Raw genomic sequence first — 18,521 nt, forward strand, 5'->3', positions numbered from 1 at the left:
GTCTTTGATATGTGATCTTAAAATTACGACCAATCGTACCTAACCGGACACGTCACGCATCCTACGTCATCAGCGGGCGACAGTATTTTCATTGACATGGCATGCTTGCTACTGTGTGGCAGATAGTAAAAAACAGTTTTCTGTAACTCCGGGAGGATGACCATGGATTTGACTTTCCTCGGGACGGGCTCGGCGTACCCGTCCCCTCACCGCGGTGCCTCGGCTCTGGTGCTGCGGACGGACGGGGAGTGCTGGCTGTTTGACTGCGGAGAGGGAACCCAGATCCAGCTAATGAAGAGCCAGCTCAGAGCCGGTGTGCCACTTCAGATCCTCACACACACAGTCTGTCTGTCCTTTAAATATTTCTGGAAAAATAAAAAAAAGTTTTCCCCTGAATAAACTTCCTGTCATTGAAACAAATCTGTTCATGCCTTTCCATACCCCAAATCATTTGTTTGTAGGCTAATTAAGACTTCCTTTTATAAGTGCTCATAAATATGAAACAGACAAAACAGTGCACAGTGTTGTTTAGGAAAAGAAAAAAAAATTCCTCATCTCCATCTTGACATGAACCTGTTTTAAGTGCATATAGTTTAATTCAGTTTACAGCAAAATGCCCGACTTGATATGAAGGTGTAAAAATGTGATGTGCTTTTCACACAGGGCGAATCACCAAGGTTTTCATCTCCCACTTGCATGGAGATCACCTGTTCGGTTTACCTGGTCTCCTCTGCACTGTGAGTCTCAACACCAGCCCTGAATCTCAGCAGGACCTGAACTGTGTGGACATCTATGGGCCACGGGGTCTCAGACACTTTCTCAGAGTCACTCTTGGCATCACTGGATCACAGCTGCTCTTCCCTTACGCAGGCAGGTCCAAGGCCTGATAAATTGATCAGGCCCAACATTATGACCACCTGCCTGACGTTTGCCCCGGTTCTGCTGCCAAAACAGCCCTGACCCATCGTGGCACAGACTCCCCTAGACCACTGAAGGTGTGCTGTGGTGGCGTCAAGGTGTTAGTAACAGATCGTTTAAGTCCGTAACTTGCGAAGTGGGCATCCATGGATCAGATTCAATTGGATTGAGATCTGAAGAATTTGGAAACCAAGTCAACACATCAAGTGTGCAGTGCATATTATCCTGCTAAAAGAGGCCACAGCCAGCAGGGAATACCATTTCCATGAACTGGAAGCTCAATACAGAAGCTATATGGGTGTTTCCCAGGTTTTTTCATACACCCCCCCAGCCATCCACATGATGTCAAAGAACATATGATTCATCACACCAGGCCAACTTCGGTGGTCCAGTTCTGATGCTCAGATTCCTATTGTTGGCGCTTTTGGCAGTGGACTGGGGTCAGCATGGGCACCCTGACTGGTCTGCAGCTATGCAGCCCTATACACAGCCTTTGCTCCCCACGTGCATCAGTGAGCCTTGACCACCCATGACCCATATGCTGGTTCACCACTGTTCCTTACTTGGAGCACTTTTAATAGAAACTGACAAATGCAGACCAGGAACGCTCCACTGGAGCTACAGTTTTGGAGATGGTCTGACCTAGTCTCCACGTTTGGCTCCCAAACTCACTCAAATCCTTACACTTGCCCATTTCTCCTGCGATTAACACATCAACTTTGAAGACAAAATGTTCAGCTGTTCCTTAATATATCCCGCTGATTACCATGTGGCATGATGGGTTAGTCAGTGTTATTGACTTCCCTTGCACGTGGTCATAATGTTATACCTGATTGGTGTATTGATACAAGATTGAAAGCATTCAATACAGGGGTTTAAGAACAAGCAGACGGTGTAGCCTGTTGTGGATGCTCTGTTTACTAGTTTCTCTGAGTCTGAATCTTGTTCCCTGGGCTATTTATAATTTGCTGCTGTTTTTTTTTAATGCAGCTGCATCATTTTAAAAAAGAATCTTTAAGAAACCTAGTAGATGGCTCAGATATGCTGCTTGATGAACACTGATCAAATAATTCAAGTTATACCTAAGTTATATCCTGGTTAAAGATATAATAGTTCACATCTTTTCTCTTGGTTTTTAGTGCATGAATTGGAGCCCACACCTGACCAGAGCCCAGAAGAAGGAAAACTTAACCCAGAGGTAAGTCGTTGATTTTGTTGTTTTGATGTTCCTGTGTTGTAGAATATCACCTCTCCCTGCTGTCAGTCCCTGTTTTTACTAAATGATGAAATCTGGAATTCATATTTTCTATTTAGAAAATGATAAAGATGTAGTGAAAGTTCCTAGTGATCTTATGGCCTCTATCAGTGGTCTTGTCTTTGTCCTTGTCCTGCTAGACCTCAGTGCAGCTTTCAGTACTGCTCATCACAACATTTTAATACAGACTTAAATACACCACTAGCTACACCAATCGTGTTGATCTGACAGAGTGTAAGTGTTATATTTGTGAGGACATTCACTGACAGTAATACCTTCTTAAGATTCTTACCCCTAGGTTTAACTGTGTGCTAAACCCTCAATCTAAACCTAATTCCAACTTTTACTTTAAAAGTTGATCTTAGCCCTAAAAAAGACTTTGAAGAGGTATGAAAAAGTCTATGTTTGCCAAAAAGATTAAAAAAAATTCTCTTTTTGTGGGTTCATCATTTCATTTATGTTTTTATAAAAATATATATGATTTTCTGTCATGCAGGACAGTCATACTCTTCCTCCAGAGAAAGTGCATCTTCACAGCTTTCCTCTTTACATGATCACTTCCCTGTGTGTGATGTGTTTAGGGTCATCTTTAAATTGTAGCTTTTTTCTGTTTTTTTTTTTTTATTACTATGCATGATAGTTTAGTTGTTTATTTAAAAGACATCAGTGTGCAAATTGTTGCTGATATGCCTCCTTTGACTTGCGCTGGTACATGTTTGAGCATATCTCCTCAGCTCACCAGTTATGGCAGTTTCCACCTGAGCATTTACATTTTGTATTTTGTCCACTTGTATGCTGTTTTTTTCTGACGAATACTAGCACCTCTCTTGTCTCCCCAGATGGCAGCAGAGTGCGGTCCTCTCCATCCTCAGGAGCAACCAGGCAGAACAATCTCCTTGGATGTCTCCAGTGACACTTATCTTCTCTTTGAAGACCAGAAGTTTGCGGTCAAAGCCTTCAGGTTGTTTCACCGCATCCCTTCCTTTGGTTTTTGCATTCAGGAGCGAGATCGACCTGGAAGGTTGAAAACAGAACTGCTGAAGGAACTAGGTGAGAGGCATTTTCTGTTCTTTTAATATCTCTTCATTATTTGTGTAATATTAAAAATATAAATTCCCTGCATATAAAGTAGATGGAAATAACTGTCGTCACCAATTATTTATTAATGCAAGAAACAATTTCAGAAAAGCAACCCTTGCAGCTGGTCTCATTTTGTATCCTACAGGCCTGAAACCAGGCCCTCTCTATGGGCGCCTCAAAGCTGGGGAGTCAGTAACTCTTGAAAGCGGGCGTGTGGTGCAGCCTAGTGAGGTGCTAGAAGAAGCTATTCCTGGGAGGAAAGTCTGCATTTTAGGGGACTGTAGCTCGGTGCTTGGGGAAGGGCCGCAGAGGTTGTGCAGCGGAGCGGACATTCTGGTTCATGAGGCCACCCTTGGGAACGAGCACCGAGAGAAAGCAGTGGACCATGGGCACAGCACACCTGAGATGGCAGCGGCAGTAGCACGGGCTTGCTGTGCACGGAGGCTGGTGCTAAATCACTTCAGTCAGCGGTACAAACCCAGCGCCATGGTGAAGGAAGGAGATGAAGACCATGTTTCAGAGTTAAAGAGACAGGCTGAAGAGGCTTTGCAGGACACTGGGGTAGATGTGATTCTGGCAGAGGACTTTCTCACTCTACAGATCTCTCTCAGAAGATCAAGATAATAAGCAGCTGGTTTAGTGAGTATAAAGCTGGTAGTGTTTTTGGCTAAAAGCAGAGGAATTGTCTGTATATTTTATGATGTAAGGTGAAATTGTCTGCTCTTTGTCTAACTTGTTTTTATTTTATTAAAAGACAAATTAGTGAACTGACAAAAAAGTCAAGCTCAAGGTCCTCTTGTTTGCAATCTACGTTGATAATCTATATTATCATTAACTATTTTTCTATTTTAGGGAATTTTATTACCTGTAATACATGTTGGCTCTGAACCTGAGCTTGGCAATGGCAGTTTTTGCAGTGGCCAATATGCTTCATCTCAGGCTTGATTCATTTTCTTTATTCAAGTCTTATATTCTGGTTCCTAAAAGCAAAATTGCTGAGTGCCAATGTCACGTTGCAGTTAAATCACTGTCCTCCAGCAACTATATCACTGGTTGTGGAGGAATGTCTCTGTAAGGTTCTGGCTGAATATAAGTAGCTGTTGAGAATTTCTGTAGCTATTTTGCAGATTTTTAACAGTTAATTAATCAATGAATTACAATCAGGCAGTGAGTGGTTGCAAACCTGATCTTATATCAAGGAAGGGACAATTTTAAAAGAAAAAGACAGCAAGTTTATTGCACGCAGTCCCAATAATGTTGTTCATTATTCAATCTCTAGCCAGTTTTCCCTAGTGTGACTAGGAATAGTACTTTTTAGTGCTTTGCCTACAAAGTAAAGGTTGCACCTTTGTGTTGATTGGACAGCTTTTATTTTGTAGACAAATGTTTTCATTTACTACTTAATAGTTGACAAGTGTTTGCAGACATGTTGCTGTCTTCCATGCAAACTGTGGGCACCTGAAGCAATCTGATAGAGACCAAAGTAAGTGCAAAGTTTTATTTTGGTATAACACGTGGTTTGTGACCAATTTCACCCAGCAACAATCAGCAACCACTTGCTAACCAATCAGGCAATACATTTTCCCTACCAACCTGTGGTTGTAAGGATTTTAGGCTGGTTCAGATGGAACAGGCAGGTAAGCAGAACTTGAGCTGAGATTTTGTCAGTTTAAAGAATGGTTTTGGGGGGGCTGTAAATAATACTTGGTCCAAAAACTAATGACTAAAACTTTCTTTTTTAATATCACGAGGAATTTAAGCCTCAAGTTTTGTTAAACTGCCGCTCTCATGTAAAGAATAAACGTAATGATAAAGATGCAGCAGTAATCTTCGAACCTTTTCCAGAGCTTTATTTCTGGATCTGTACACAAGGTATTAAAGTACAACATAAAATACAAAATAATGTTTAACAAAAGAAAAAAAAAAAAAAAAAAAAACCTCAATGTTTATGTACAATTTTTATAAACAATAAAGATAGCTTCTTGAACATTTCTCATAGTGAAGTTTTTGATTGTCTATATTTCTGGATATACATTTTTAAGTTTTGTAGGTTTTTATTCACAAAGGTGTTTTTATTTTCATCAAAGGACTTTGTTTCCTTCTTCAAAACCACAACTGCTATATTTTCTTTTTTAAACTTCAAAACACAATACAAAATATAAAATAAATTTGTTTAGTGCTTGCTTGCACACACAAGTCTCATACCAGAGATATCAATAAAATATCACATTTTCGAGAGTTCACAGGGTGGTGAAAAACCTACTTCTACTACTTAATGGCCTTTACATTCTGACAGTTTTTCTGAGTCTTTGTACAAACCACAGGTGAAATAAATATCACTGGACTGCTAAAGCTAGAAGAGCTTGGAGGACCTACTGCATTATGCACATTGCATTAAAAGAGAAACTAGCTCTCCACACACTTACAGCAGCAGCCATCCCGTTACCATCGAGACAAATATAGACGACGACAACATGTAAAAACTCTTAAGGAAAGAAACATGAGTGTCTTTTACACATGGCTGCATGTTTTGAATGCAAAAATTGCAACATTGAGTAATATCAATACGTCTTCGGGTAAAGCCGTTTTCAGTGGTACACTTGAAACAGGGCACAGCTGGCATGCGTGGTTTCAGCTGTGTCCTGGTGTCTGGGTGACTTTCCAAGGAGAGAAAAGAAATGAAAACACCAAGTCAACCAGTAAAATGCAAAACCCAAAATATCTGTACATATCTACAAATTATTGCCTTTCTGACAAGGAATCAAAGTAAAACCTTTTTATCAACACAGATTCACAAGTGTAAGAGGTCAGTTAATAGACTTTTTAAAGGCTATTTGCTAATTATTTACATGAAACACAGATGTGATTATCCTCTCTGACGCTGGCCGTTGAAACTGAACTGCTTGATTAAACTTAAGGATTATTAGGCATGAATGGACACAACAAACATGATGTACCCCTGAAACAAACTAAATAGTCATAGCACAATGCATAGATAAATTAAGTAAACACTACTACTGCATCCAATCAACTGACACTGACCTGCTAAACGTTTTACAACTCACAATTATGAACTTCAGTCAAGCGAAAAACAGCTCCATTTCTGCTACTAGGCTCCAAAATATTGTCAACCGGATTTCAAAAAGGCATAACTAGGCAGTACAGGCTAGGCAGAGGTTCAATACAAACTCAGAGAAGCTTTAAAAAAAAAATAATAATAATAATAATAATAATACTGCTAGCAGGTTAGGGGGGAAAAAAAAAGAAAAAAAAAAGGCGCTACTTGATTTAGGAACATATCCACTTAATTAGGACACACACACAGCTTAACTTGCCTAAGCGTAGCGTGAGTGAAAGCATGAACTGAAAGGGTGAAATAAAACTTTAGAATGAGAAAAGTATATGCAATAAATACATACTTTACTGTGTCGAGGTTTAAATGGCTATTAACCCAACCAGAAATCTTTGCATTGCAATATTGCTGTTATGGTTTGTTGATATTCTAGCAAGTAGCAGGATTTAAAAAATATATTTATATACTCAACAGTAAAACAAGGTGACTCCCAGTATATTAATTTGCGCCGGTATTTTTCAATCACCTATTTTAAAATGTAAAGAAAAAAACAAAACAAACAACAACAACAAAAAAAAAAAAAAAAACAAGGCCATTCATTTGGGTTTGACTACATGGGCATTATTAAAAGGGAAAAAAAAAAAAAAAAAAACCTCCAGTATTGGCCACTTTGAACAAAGGTAAATAAGCAGACAGACTACAAAGCACAAGAGAACATAAAGAGAAGAAACCCAAACAAGATGGCCTTAGCAGCTTAAGCCACGACACTTCCTGGTTTCCAAGCTAATCTCCATGCTAGTGTTGCTCTTCGTACAGTTATGTATCCAGGTAGATTCAAATCATATAAAAACCATTTGCACAAGTTGGGTTACTGGAAAGTACCTGTAAACAAAAAAAAGAAAAAAAAAAATAGTACCACCTTAAACAACAAATACAGGCAACTAAATGCTAACACCAGAGCTGGGGAAACTAAGTTTTTGGCAGCTAGAAGAATGGCAGGATAAGGTACTGAAGCTCTGAAGATGGTGGGTGTAGATGTGAAGGAGGAAGAGACACATCTCTCCTACTGCAGCCCCTGGGCCCTGCTGTACATGGACGTTACACATCTCAAGACCGCAAAACAAAAATAAAATAAATGGCTATATAAACTCTTGAGAGAAATCAAGATTTTAGTTCTATATGATAGACATCACTGATGTCATATTACACAAAAAATGAAAACAAAGTATAGTCATATACATATATATAGATATATATATATATAATAGAATTTAAACAAATTGAATTTTCCAGTGAGGTCAGTCTTATGTACAAGCAGGAAAAAAAGGGATCTTAAAAGGGAAGAACAGGGAAGAAGATGAGGAAGATCACTCTGACTGAAGTGCTGCAGTGTGCTGTGTGTGGTGCCGTGCATGTGCTCCCAGAAACCCGTTGGGCTCACCGCTCCCAGCCAAGCTCCCAAAGTCTGTGACAGATACTGCCATTTTGGCGCCGGTGATTCGGTGGTGATGCGTCGTCGTCCGTCGTGCATCAAAGTCCACTCCGAGGTTACCCACGGATACGTCATTGATAAAGGAGTCAGGCAGCGCCATCTTGAGTCTCTTGGAGGGCCGCTCACAGTCCTTGTTGACGCACACGCCTCCCAGCTGGCCCAGATCTGAGTGGTAGAAGCCAGCCTCAAGCATATTGAGGCAGTCAGGTTCTGCACCATTTGCAGGGAACCCAAGGGATTCCTCGTGGTTCAGGGAACCTCGATGGAGACTGTCCAGTGGAGGAAAGCTGTAGGAGTCCAGGCAGCTAACCTCTGCAGGACTGCATACTGTGGCTACAGTGTTGCTCAAAGCTGCAAAGACACAAAACAGTTAACAACAAGAAGTAGTCATTTATTTTTATTTTTTTAAACCATCGCTGCACAACTAAGGTCTGTAACTAACCCGTGAGGTCGCTGGCAGTGATGGAGTTGAGCAGGCTAAGCTGCTGTTCTGTGGTTGTTTCCAGCCTTCCACCACCACCAGCACCTGAACACACGGAGGAGGAACTGTCCACAGCTAACCCCTCCGCTTCATCCACCAGCCTGTCCATCAGGTCACTAGAAACAAAGAAATGTCACTGGGTTTGTTTCTTCCATATTATGTGAACTTTTTTCCATTTTATTGAAGCAAAGCAATAAAGACAGACACTCCGTTTCATTTCACTTACGTTACTCCAGGATAGTTGCTGAACTTTTTCTTCCCGAACCGATTCTGCTGCACAAAGAAGTCAAAGCGCTCTGACTTTTTCCACATGTAATAAAATGCCACACATTCTGCTACTGTTCTTGTTGTGACCTGAGAGGAGAGGAGGGGGACAGAGTTTACAAAACTTTGTATACATTTTTATTTGCATACACTTGTAAAGGGAACCATAAATTCACACTTACTTTGTGTTTCTGAATGAGGTGAAAGTTCTTGTCATACATCTGAAGAGCATGTTCAAAGTTCTTGCATTCCTCTTCAGACCATGGAGGTGATTTTTCTGCAATGAAACCATGAATCCATTTTAACAATGGGTGTGCAAAGGTAACCACAGGCCATGTCGAAACCAAGACATGTCCCACCAATAAAATTCATCCCAACTGAATGGTCCATTATTCCAAACTTAGTATCAACCATTTAGGAATAACAGGCATTTTTATATAGTCTCCCATATTCCAAAGGTTCAAAAGTAATTGGACAAACTAATAATTTTTAACAAATGTTTAAATTTGCCTCAGATCTAGCACCCGTGGACAATACCAAATGTATTGATTTCTGTCGCGATGCTTTCATTGGAGCCGTGTTCAATTTCTATTTGTTTGTGGATCTTCTGCCTTCAGCTCCATCTTCAGCAAATGTTAAGGGCCCGTAACACTCACAGCGGCTACCTTGCGAATTGTAACACACACTAGACTAGAGATCGCATGATAACAATAACAAAAAAAAAATAAAAAATACACTGGGATAGCCTACTCAGAGATGAAATGCCGGTTTGGCAGCATGTAGCGAGGCTCCCGATGCTTTTTAGTGTGAAGTCACTCCAGACCGCCGACAGGTCTCGCACACAACAGCCGCTCTATCAGGTGACACATACTGCTCCGACGTGCTATGGTCGCGAGCTGGTGTATGCCATGTCAAAAGTTTTGTGAGGTGCTTTTGTGATGTTTAATTCATTTTTTTTTTTTTTTATTTCTCCCTGATATCCGATCCAGTAATTTAGGTCAAGATTGGACCGGTACCAATACTGTATATCGGGTTGTTCCATCTCCAGTTACATCCTCAGTCCTGCGTCACACATTGACATTATTTCGACTCGTTCTTTAGCTCTCAGTTTTTGTAACCCCAAACGGGTGGCTTGGCCAGACTGAAGGCAAAAATACACAATGTAGTGACCACAATGGGTCCTTAAGGGATACTCCGCTGGTTTAAGATCAGGTCACTGGCTTGGCAAGTGAAGAATATCCCATTTCTTTGCCTTGAGAAAATCTTGTTGCAGTCTCCATAATCAATAAACACATGCCATAACATTGCCTCATGTTTAACACATGATTTGGTAGTCGTTTCTCTCCTTCCCCATACTTTTCACTTCCAATCATTATGGTACAAGTTCATCTTGGTTTCATCTGTCTAAATGTTTTTAGGCAGAAGAAACTGCTCCTTTAGAGGATTCCTTGGCAGGCCTAATCAGGCGTTCTTATTATTCAGTGAAACTAGTGGTTTGTAAATGTCGTCATCAGACAGTAAACGTGAGAGTTTGCATGCCTACCTGTTTTTTGTGACCGCGCAGACTTGTCTGCTGAGACAATACAACCATGCATGCGCTCAAGCAGCGGACTTCAAGTTGATTTTAAAGAAGTATAACAGGAACGAGAACTCAGGCATCAGGCCTCCAGCTGTCAGTGTCCGCAACAGATTATAATCCAAGCTTTAGTTGTCTTATGTAGTCTTTTGGTGTTGCTGAGCGGCAATGTTTTCCTTTTTCAAAGACATCTAATTTGTCTAGTCCCAAAGGTTTATTTTGGTTTTTCAGCCTAATGATGGCGTCCTACATTTGCATTAACATCTCTCATATTTTGATGTCAGTGAACAGCCATCAAGTCCAATACTTGCAATCAGCTCGACCTCACATGATCAAGAAACTGTTCATCAATTCTCATTTGTCTAATTACTGAAAAGGGGGGGCCCCATGTACAATAATGACTTTGAATGAAAGTGAAATCTACATGTGAAGCATTTTGAGTGTCTTGAGGTGCAAACGAATCACAATGACATTTCCTATGAGAAATCACTTGCTTACCTTTTGAGGACTTTACATGGTTGCAATATCTTTCTAGTGCTTCGCGGGTGTTGTAGTTGCATTTTACAAGCTCACGTAAAGCCTACATTGAAAGAATGAAAGAGTAAAAATTATAGCATTTGCCAAAATTGATCAGAAACAATTAAACAGATATGAATGTCAGAGAAAATACCTTTCTTGAGGTGCACTGCTAATAACACATTCATCATTTTATCAAACCATGTAAAGCACTGAGTAAGACATGACTGACCTGCTCATTGTCTCGCACATGCATTCCTGGTTTGTCACACCCCGTCTTTTCATCTGTCGTCCGTGACAATACTTCACACAGGAAACTTCTAACCTTGTTTTCTGATAATACACCTGGACTCCACAGTAACTCATCTTCATCTTCATATGCTATACAACCAAATACATGATGTTAAAATTAATCACCAGGTGTACATCACCTATTCTTAATTGAATGGTTAACAACACTGTAAGCAGCCACATTAAAGAATAGATTAGGAACGTGTGATGAAAGCAAAAAAAAAAAAAAAAAGTAGTATTCACCTTTCTCCTCATCTTTGTAGTGACAGAGGCAAGAAGGAACTTCTGCTTGGTATTCCAATCCCACCATTATTTCCTATTACAAAGCATAAGAGGGCATGTCTGAATTCAAAAGCAACCTGACTTAACATGAAACAAACATGAAACGGCGAGTAAACTATATCCTATATCCATGTTTCCAAATGAAACAAATCATTTACCTTTCTCGAGTCCTCTGGGCATGGGCCATCTTCATCACACTCTGACTCTTTATCACCGTCAGAAATAGCGTTTGCTGGGGGGGTTTTTTAAAAGAAAGAAAAAAAATGTTTAACAATTAGTAAATCTTAAATACTTTAGCACACCCTGAATTTAAATGGCAGCTGCTTAATGCCAAAGCCGGATGTTTTACCCAAAAGATTTTTTTTCCAGTTTTTCTGCTAAAGGTTGTAAGATCTCCTCAAACATACTTGAAGCTTTCCAAAGAATTTAGGTAAAGTTATGTGTAAAGAACCAACACTGTTTCAAACCACAAACCCACGGTAAGTTGGCTGAGTAACACAGCTGCAAAAACAAATTTATGACAAAAATATTTTTCCAGTAAAATGACTGAGCTAATGATTCATTTTTGTTATGCAAACTGCATAACAAATCCCAGCTGTTTGTCTTTATTTTACAGTGTTATAATTATGGTTTTATTTGAGTTACTTTTCTAATCCAACCTATTTGTACTTTTTTTGATTCTGGCTCTATTTGGACATGCTAAAAATTAAATTTAGTCTTAAATGGACTTGAGAACAGCAGTCAGAGACAGATAAGCTAAGCTTAACTTACACAAATAACTGCATTAGCTGCAGACTTAACACATCTTTATCTAAATGTTTTGTTAGACAACGAGCCTTGTCGAATTTTATAACCTTAACAGTAACTTTTTCATCAACAGCTAAGTGGGAGAAGTGAATATTTCACAGTGCACAACAGTAAGTGACCCTCCTTTATAACACCAAGATCCACAGTCAAATTACCGTTTTATTGTGTGACATATTACACACTAGGTTTTAAAATAATTAAAAACTAGTCAGCTGCACCAAATATCTGTGACAAAAAGAAGGGAACTGCTACTACATTTAGCATTCACAACCAAAATCGAAATTTGAAATTTAGCAAACTACACATCTTAGTATTCTCAGTATTCTCATAATATTAATATAAAAAAATAATGAGCACATTAATCACTGTATTGCACACACTAAAAAAGATTTAATTCTGACAGTTGCAAACATAAAATACTTTTAATTTAAAAGTAGTAATCTATCACTTACATCTAAGTGTTCTTGGGAAGAAATCAGTGGCCTCATGGGAGGTAACTGAAGGAGTCAGATCATCAGCTGAGGACTGGGTCTCCTCCTCATAATCTCCAGACAGAAGGTCTTTAGCTATTTCCTCCTAGTGAGTAAAAGGAATATAAATTGTACACCATACAAAAACCATAAGTTACAAATATAGCATTGTTTTACAAATTAACGCTATATTTATTGCCAATTGCTTCTCACAAATCTACTTAGCAACTGTATAACTACCAAATAACAGCAACTCCTTACCTTATCCAAAGTCATGTCGGGGAGCTCATCAGTCAGGTCTCCAGAGGAGCTGTCTATACTGGAGCCTGCTGAGGCCTCATAGCGATAAATGGCCAACAGTTCCTCTAAAGGCATGTTCCCTTCCTGTTAAAAGAAAAATGAATGGAAAAATGTATCAATTCCATTTCACAGGGTTATACCGTTTTCATGTACGAAGTACAAGATGGTCAAGTTGGACAAATTTATACACTGCACCTATCATATGACATTTGGAATGGCATATGGATTTACTGATTTATTATAATACCTTTTCCAGATCTGCAATTTCAGATCTGAAATTTGTTCCGCCTTCCAGAGACTCTTCCTCCTCCAGAGTCCTCTCATCATCATACTCATGAACTAACATTTCTGCTGTTGGATCAAAGTCATGGTCCTCTGATGATAAAGAGCCAACTGAACGAGAAAAATGGAAAGAAAAATAAAAGAATTATAAATACCAAATTGTTATCGTGCAATAAGCAAAACCTTACTTTATTACAAACTCATAACATTTTCAGAAATTCATCTCGATATTTCTGTTTACTATTATTTGTGAAAAGTAAAAATAGAGTTTTGAAAGTACACCTTAATATAGATTAGTAAATTGTAAAAGTAAATTGTATTACCTGGACTTGAACTCCCTAGGGAAGCCTGGAAAAGAAGGGAAAAAAATACCATAAATTGGAGCAAGACAGAAAATTAGAATTAAAATAAATTACTCGGGGGCTTTAACCTCAAATATTAAAACAGGATGACCAATAAAATATTTTTACGTTGTGTGTAATATGACCCAAGGAAATAGCCGGGCAGGAAAACTGCAATTGTCGCTAATGTTACCCGATATAGGTGGCTAATACAACGCTAGCCGAGCTGCACACTCAGGGAAAGATACGTTTTTTTAAACGCTGGAATAAAAAATTTCCCCAGAGGACTGAATAAAAAAAACCTCGTATAATCGGTTGTATATGTCATTGCAGATCCAGTACTGCTTAGCTAGCCGGAAAGCTATTTCCAAATCCAAATGTTAACGCTGTCCACCGAAAAATGTAAACACTAATTTCGTTTGCGCGGTACTGCAATCGATAAAGTCGAGCAACCTTTTAAACGTAGGTGCCGCTACTCCAGTCTGAACATCAAAAAAATATTTTTCCATTCACCATAAAGATTATATGGTCTGCAATTTACTTGAACCAGCAAGCTAACGTTAAATTTACGTATGAATTTACACAGCCGCTTCACCGAAGCAGCTGAGAGCGAAGGCGCAGAGGCCTCGTAGTGAAGGATCAGTCCAGACATTTAAGCATATTTAAGATAAATAAAAACAACAATTATGAGACGAAACACGCTACACACAAGGCAAAAAGCATTGTTTCTTCAATCGATTGCGTAAAAATGAAAAATACAGCACACAAATTTTAAAAATGTCGATTTAACATCGATTGCTTCTCCCCTGTTTTCCCTCTTACCTCCGCCATATTGGTACCTTTAGCTAATGGGCTCCTTCTAGCGCAGTACCCGGATCAGCGCTCTGAGCCAATCAGAGATCCAGGTGACTGCTTGAGTCGTGACGCCGTTCAAACCATCTACTGGTCAGACTAACGGTAATTACTAATAAACGGGTAATTTACGGTATAAAAATGTGAAAAACTGAGATTACAAGTCAAATTGCCGATACACATTCTACCTACAACATATCGGTGTCATGGCGTTGGCCGGTGCCTTACACAAAGACGGTTTACTGGAACATTCCCGGCACATCCCAGCTGATTTCCTGTTCTCCTTACCGTATTTATCGAAGCTATGGCATCTAAACTACTGTGTTGTCAACACCGTCTTGTTTTTCCGCTGTATTTCTGAAAGAACAGTCCAATGCGGAATTCAAATAGAAATCAGTTAAGGTTTTCCAGCTGTAACACTGGATATTAGGACAGTAATGTGTATGCTACTGTAATATTGCTGTTAACACACCTGTCTTCTTAAATAAAAATAATGCACAATTTAGCTATAGATAAACATTTTTTATTAAGTTGACCGTTTATTTATCATAAAATTATTTTTACTTGAATTTTGATCCCTTACCAATCAAACTCCTTGGTCTGCACATTCCTCAAACTCTTCAAAGAGCAATTTGTTGTATTTCTATTTGAAAAATAATACTCTTATAAAGCACCATACTAATTATTTTAGAGATAAACATAGCAATAATTACAGTTTAAGTATGTTTTTAATCTTTTTTTATATGTTGATATATTGTACTGTTGGTATATATTTAACTTTCTCATGAGAAGCTCAACTTAATTCTGCTCAATAATTATTTTATCTCTGTTATAGCTCTTTTTCTTTCTTTATAAATACCTACTGGTAAGAGTAAATTAGACGTTACAATTAGGCAATGAAAATGTGAAATAAATAGTAGCAGCATTTTATCCATCCATCCATCTTCTTCCGCTTATCTGGGACCAGGTCACGGGAGCAGCAGCCTAAGCAGTGAAGCCCAGACCTCCCTCTCCTCCAGCTTGTCCGAGGGAACACCAAGGCATTCCCAGTCGATCATTGACCTGCAGCCTAGGGTGTCCTGGTGTCACGTGCACTTATGGACAACCTTATGTTCAACATAAGGCTGTTTGTTATGGACAAACTGCGGTTTGCACATAAGTCCAACCAAAAAACACCGCTTGGGTTCAGATCCGGGAGGCCGTTCCTCTCAATCACACCCCTCCAGGTCTCATTGCTGTTGCCCACATGAGCGTTGAAGTCTCCCAGCATTTTATTGTTATTTAATCAACATCCCCCAAAACAATTGTGAATGAAATGTGCATACTTTTGCAAAATTTCAGAGACTTTTAACTTTATCCAAAGTGCTATTTCTGTTTTGCTTGGACGGGAATTTTAAAGACAGTGTACACATGCTCACCGCTGAGAGAGGATCTGTATTGTTTGTTCTCATATGAAGATAGATCCAAAGAGAACCAACATCTTCTGAGCATGTCTCTGACCATGTGTGGAAAGTTCTTCTATTTGAGAGTGATCTGCCAGAAGTGAATCAAAAGTGCTTGTGGTAAAGGTAACTATTTTTGTTACCACATCAACAACATGGTTAATATTTAGCACTGAGTCACACAACACCTCCAGTTTCAGTTCTGCTGTCATTTCATGTCTCTTTCTCTTGCATCCACTTCAAAAGTCTGAAATTTTTCCCTGTCAGATTTGGACAGCCATTGGCTGCGATACCGGTTTGTCCATTTTCAACCTCCATGAACAATTCACTTACTATCAGAGTCTGTTTCACTGAGTGCATTGCTGCCAGCTCCTCTGTAATCTCAGACTCTTTCGTTACCACATGTACAAAGATGAGTAACTGAGGTGTGTGGTGAACATCAGAGCTCTCATCTGGAGCCAAGGAGAAAACAGACTAAACTGTCTGCTTTTTCTTTAAAGTTAAGTGCCACCAAACATTCTTTGATAAACTTACAATTTTGTGGGAAATCACAAAACTGGTCTTGAAAGTTCCATCCCTGGATGTGTAAAGCTTGGTAAAAAGTCCTTGCTGCTTTTGCAGCTTTGCTAGCAAAGGTTCAGATGTCTGTCCGCACTCTGCATCAGTCAAGAGCTTGTCGGTGTGTGCTTACTTTCATAATGGAGAATGTGATTGTAATCGTTACACACACAATCAGCTCTCCACAAACTAAGCATGCGGTTTTGCCTCTGATTTGAGTAAACGCATTCTTACAAGTCCAAGTCTTGTTAAAAAGTCCACATTCTGCATCGGTCTTTCTTTGTTTAGTGTGAGCTGGCATCTTTCGGCGCTGGCAAACTCACATCTCTCAAACATGACGCTGCATTTGCTTGTATGTAAATTTAAAAAATAATAGCCGGCAACTTTAAAACAAAAGCAATACATTTGTATAATGATTTCCCACAAAATCACAAAAACCAGTAAATCATTTTCTTATGGGGATCATTATGGAGTGTTTGGGGGCTAAAATGGGACAAACTGCATGATGTATTCCATTTTTAAACCATGGGGTTGAATATGATGTCAGCCCACCCTTTTCACCCTTTTGCAGCTTCAGTCTGCATGCCTAGGTGCTTGATTTCATAAACCAGAGACCATGGCATTAACTGAAAAACCTGAATTCAACAATTTGGGTCAGTGATTTAATAGTTATAGTGTATTTATGTTTAACCTCCTAGGACCTGGCGTCCACATATGTGAACATCACATTTTGGGTTATTTAGACCAAAATACTCAATTTTGCTCTACAAGGGCCTGATATCCACGTACGAGGACATTATACTGCTACCGTTCTATCAAAACTTTAAACGAATATCCTCATATGTGGCTCTTATTTTTCTTAAAAACAAAAATAAGGTAAAAAAAATCTGGTAATTATTTGTTTTTACATTCATCGGGCCCAATCAGCCCAAATATCAAAGAGAAATTAAAAATGCATGCCGTGGAAGAGTTCGGGTCTTAGGAGGTTAAATGCTAATTTCCCTTTTACATCACGTGGGCTGGTAAGAGACTACCAATGGGCTGGATGTGGCCTCCAGGCTGTACAATGCCCAGCACTGACACTGGTTACACTTACAAGACACTTTATTAACAACACTTTGCTAACACTGTGTTGCGCCCACCTTTTCTTTTAAAGCTGCCTTAGTACTACAGATTCAAGAAGGTGCTGGAATCATTTCTCTTGAGATTTTTGGCCAAATAGTCGCTGCAGATTTATTAGCTGCATACCGTGATATGGATCTTCTGCACCGCTACATGCCAAATGTGCTCTATAGGTTTGAGATCAAGTGACTGTGGAGACAATCTGACTAAGATGAACTCAGTGACAGGTTCAAGAAACAACTTTAAGATTATTTGATCTTTGTGACATGGTAGATTATCTTGCTGAAAACAGTCATCTGAACATTAGGCTGTGGTCATAAAGAGAGGGACATGATCAGCAAGGCTGGATCAGAAATCAAGACTCATCAGACCAGACAATGTTTTTTAAGCCTTCTGTTGTCCAAATTTGGTGAGTCTGTTTGAACTGTAGCCTCAGTTTCCTGTTCAGGACGGACTGCTGTTGTGGCTTTCTGCTGCAATTCATCTATGCCAGTGATTGAGGTGTGATTATTCGATTGACGGTTGCCTTCCTATCGGCTGTAAGTAGACAAGCCATTTTCTCCACATTTCTGGTATCAACAAGGCATTTTCACCCACTCACTGGGTATTTTATTTTTCAGACTCTTCTCTGTAAACCCTAGAGTTGTTGGGGTTCAGATACTGAAATACTCAGACCAGTCCATCTGGCCTTAACAACCTTTCCCAAGTTCAAACAATTTCACCTCAAAATTTCAATTCACTTCGGCAGGTTGTATTGGGCGTGTCTGCTCGCCTAAATACTAGAGTGTGAATTTTGTTTGAATTGCTGTTGTAATTATTTCTGTATGACATAAAATGTGAACTACCTCTTTAAGGCAAGAGTTCTGCATACCAGAGAATTACTTTTAGGAAATACTAAAACAATATAAAATGTACTGTACAGGCCAACAGGGGGTAGCCTGATCATACAATATATAGGAGTTTGTTCACAAAACTGAGCTCCCCACACAATCTTCCCTCTTTGGGATAAGAGTCGTGAAAGCTCTTATCCTATTTGTTCATGCAGTCACATATAAAAACAAACTGACAGTTTTGGCAAGGAGTGGTGTATGTTGGAGAATCCAGATTTCAATCTATAAG

General features: G+C 39.3%; 2 protein-coding genes across 2 annotated transcripts; one reads left to right on the forward strand and one right to left on the reverse strand.

Moving 5' to 3' along the window:
- The first annotated feature begins 38 nt into the window (after positions 1 to 38).
- Positions 39 to 5,143, forward strand: elac1 (elaC ribonuclease Z 1). The gene is made up of 5 exons (XM_004547230.5): positions 39 to 313; positions 664 to 870; positions 2,058 to 2,116; positions 3,013 to 3,223; positions 3,399 to 5,143. The coding sequence occupies exons 1-5, from the start codon at positions 157 to 159 to the stop codon at positions 3,875 to 3,877; spliced, it is 1,113 nt and encodes a 370-aa protein (XP_004547287.1). The 5' UTR covers positions 39 to 156; the 3' UTR covers positions 3,878 to 5,143.
- Positions 5,087 to 14,745, reverse strand: mier3b (mesoderm induction early response 1, family member 3 b). Its single transcript, XM_004547229.4, has 13 exons — positions 14,251 to 14,745; positions 13,411 to 13,435; positions 13,053 to 13,198; positions 12,767 to 12,889; positions 12,488 to 12,611; positions 11,387 to 11,460; positions 11,190 to 11,262; positions 10,888 to 11,036; positions 10,638 to 10,719; positions 8,746 to 8,840; positions 8,526 to 8,653; positions 8,261 to 8,415; positions 5,087 to 8,169 (listed from the first exon to the last, which is right to left on the reverse strand). Exons 1-13 carry the CDS (start codon positions 14,257 to 14,259, stop codon positions 7,694 to 7,696), a joined length of 1,659 nt encoding a protein of 552 aa, XP_004547286.1. The 5' UTR covers positions 14,260 to 14,745; the 3' UTR covers positions 5,087 to 7,693.
- Positions 14,746 to 18,521: the final 3,776 nt, after the last annotated feature.

Source organism: Maylandia zebra, linkage group LG12 (assembly GCF_041146795.1).
Source record: "Maylandia zebra isolate NMK-2024a linkage group LG12, Mzebra_GT3a, whole genome shotgun sequence".
Classification (NCBI taxonomy): domain Eukaryota; kingdom Metazoa; phylum Chordata; class Actinopteri; order Cichliformes; family Cichlidae; genus Maylandia; species Maylandia zebra.

Coding starts and splice junctions, on each gene's coding strand:
- elac1 (XM_004547230.5), top strand. CDS start 157: ATGACCATGGATTTGACTTTCCTCGGGACGGGCTCGGCGTACCCGTCC. Junction 2,117..3,012: donor AAGGAAAACTTAACCCAGAG/GTAAGTCGTTGA, acceptor TTGTCTCCCCAG/ATGGCAGCAGAGTGCGGTCC. Junction 3,224..3,398: donor AGAACTGCTGAAGGAACTAG/GTGAGAGGCATT, acceptor TGTATCCTACAG/GCCTGAAACCAGGCCCTCTC.
- mier3b (XM_004547229.4), bottom strand. Junction 11,037..11,189: donor CTACAAAGATGAGGAGAAAG/GTGAATACTACT, acceptor TTGGTTGTATAG/CATATGAAGATGAAGATGAG. Junction 8,416..8,525: donor AGCAACTATCCTGGAGTAAC/GTAAGTGAAATG, acceptor CTTTGTTTCTAG/TGACCTGATGGACAGGCTGG.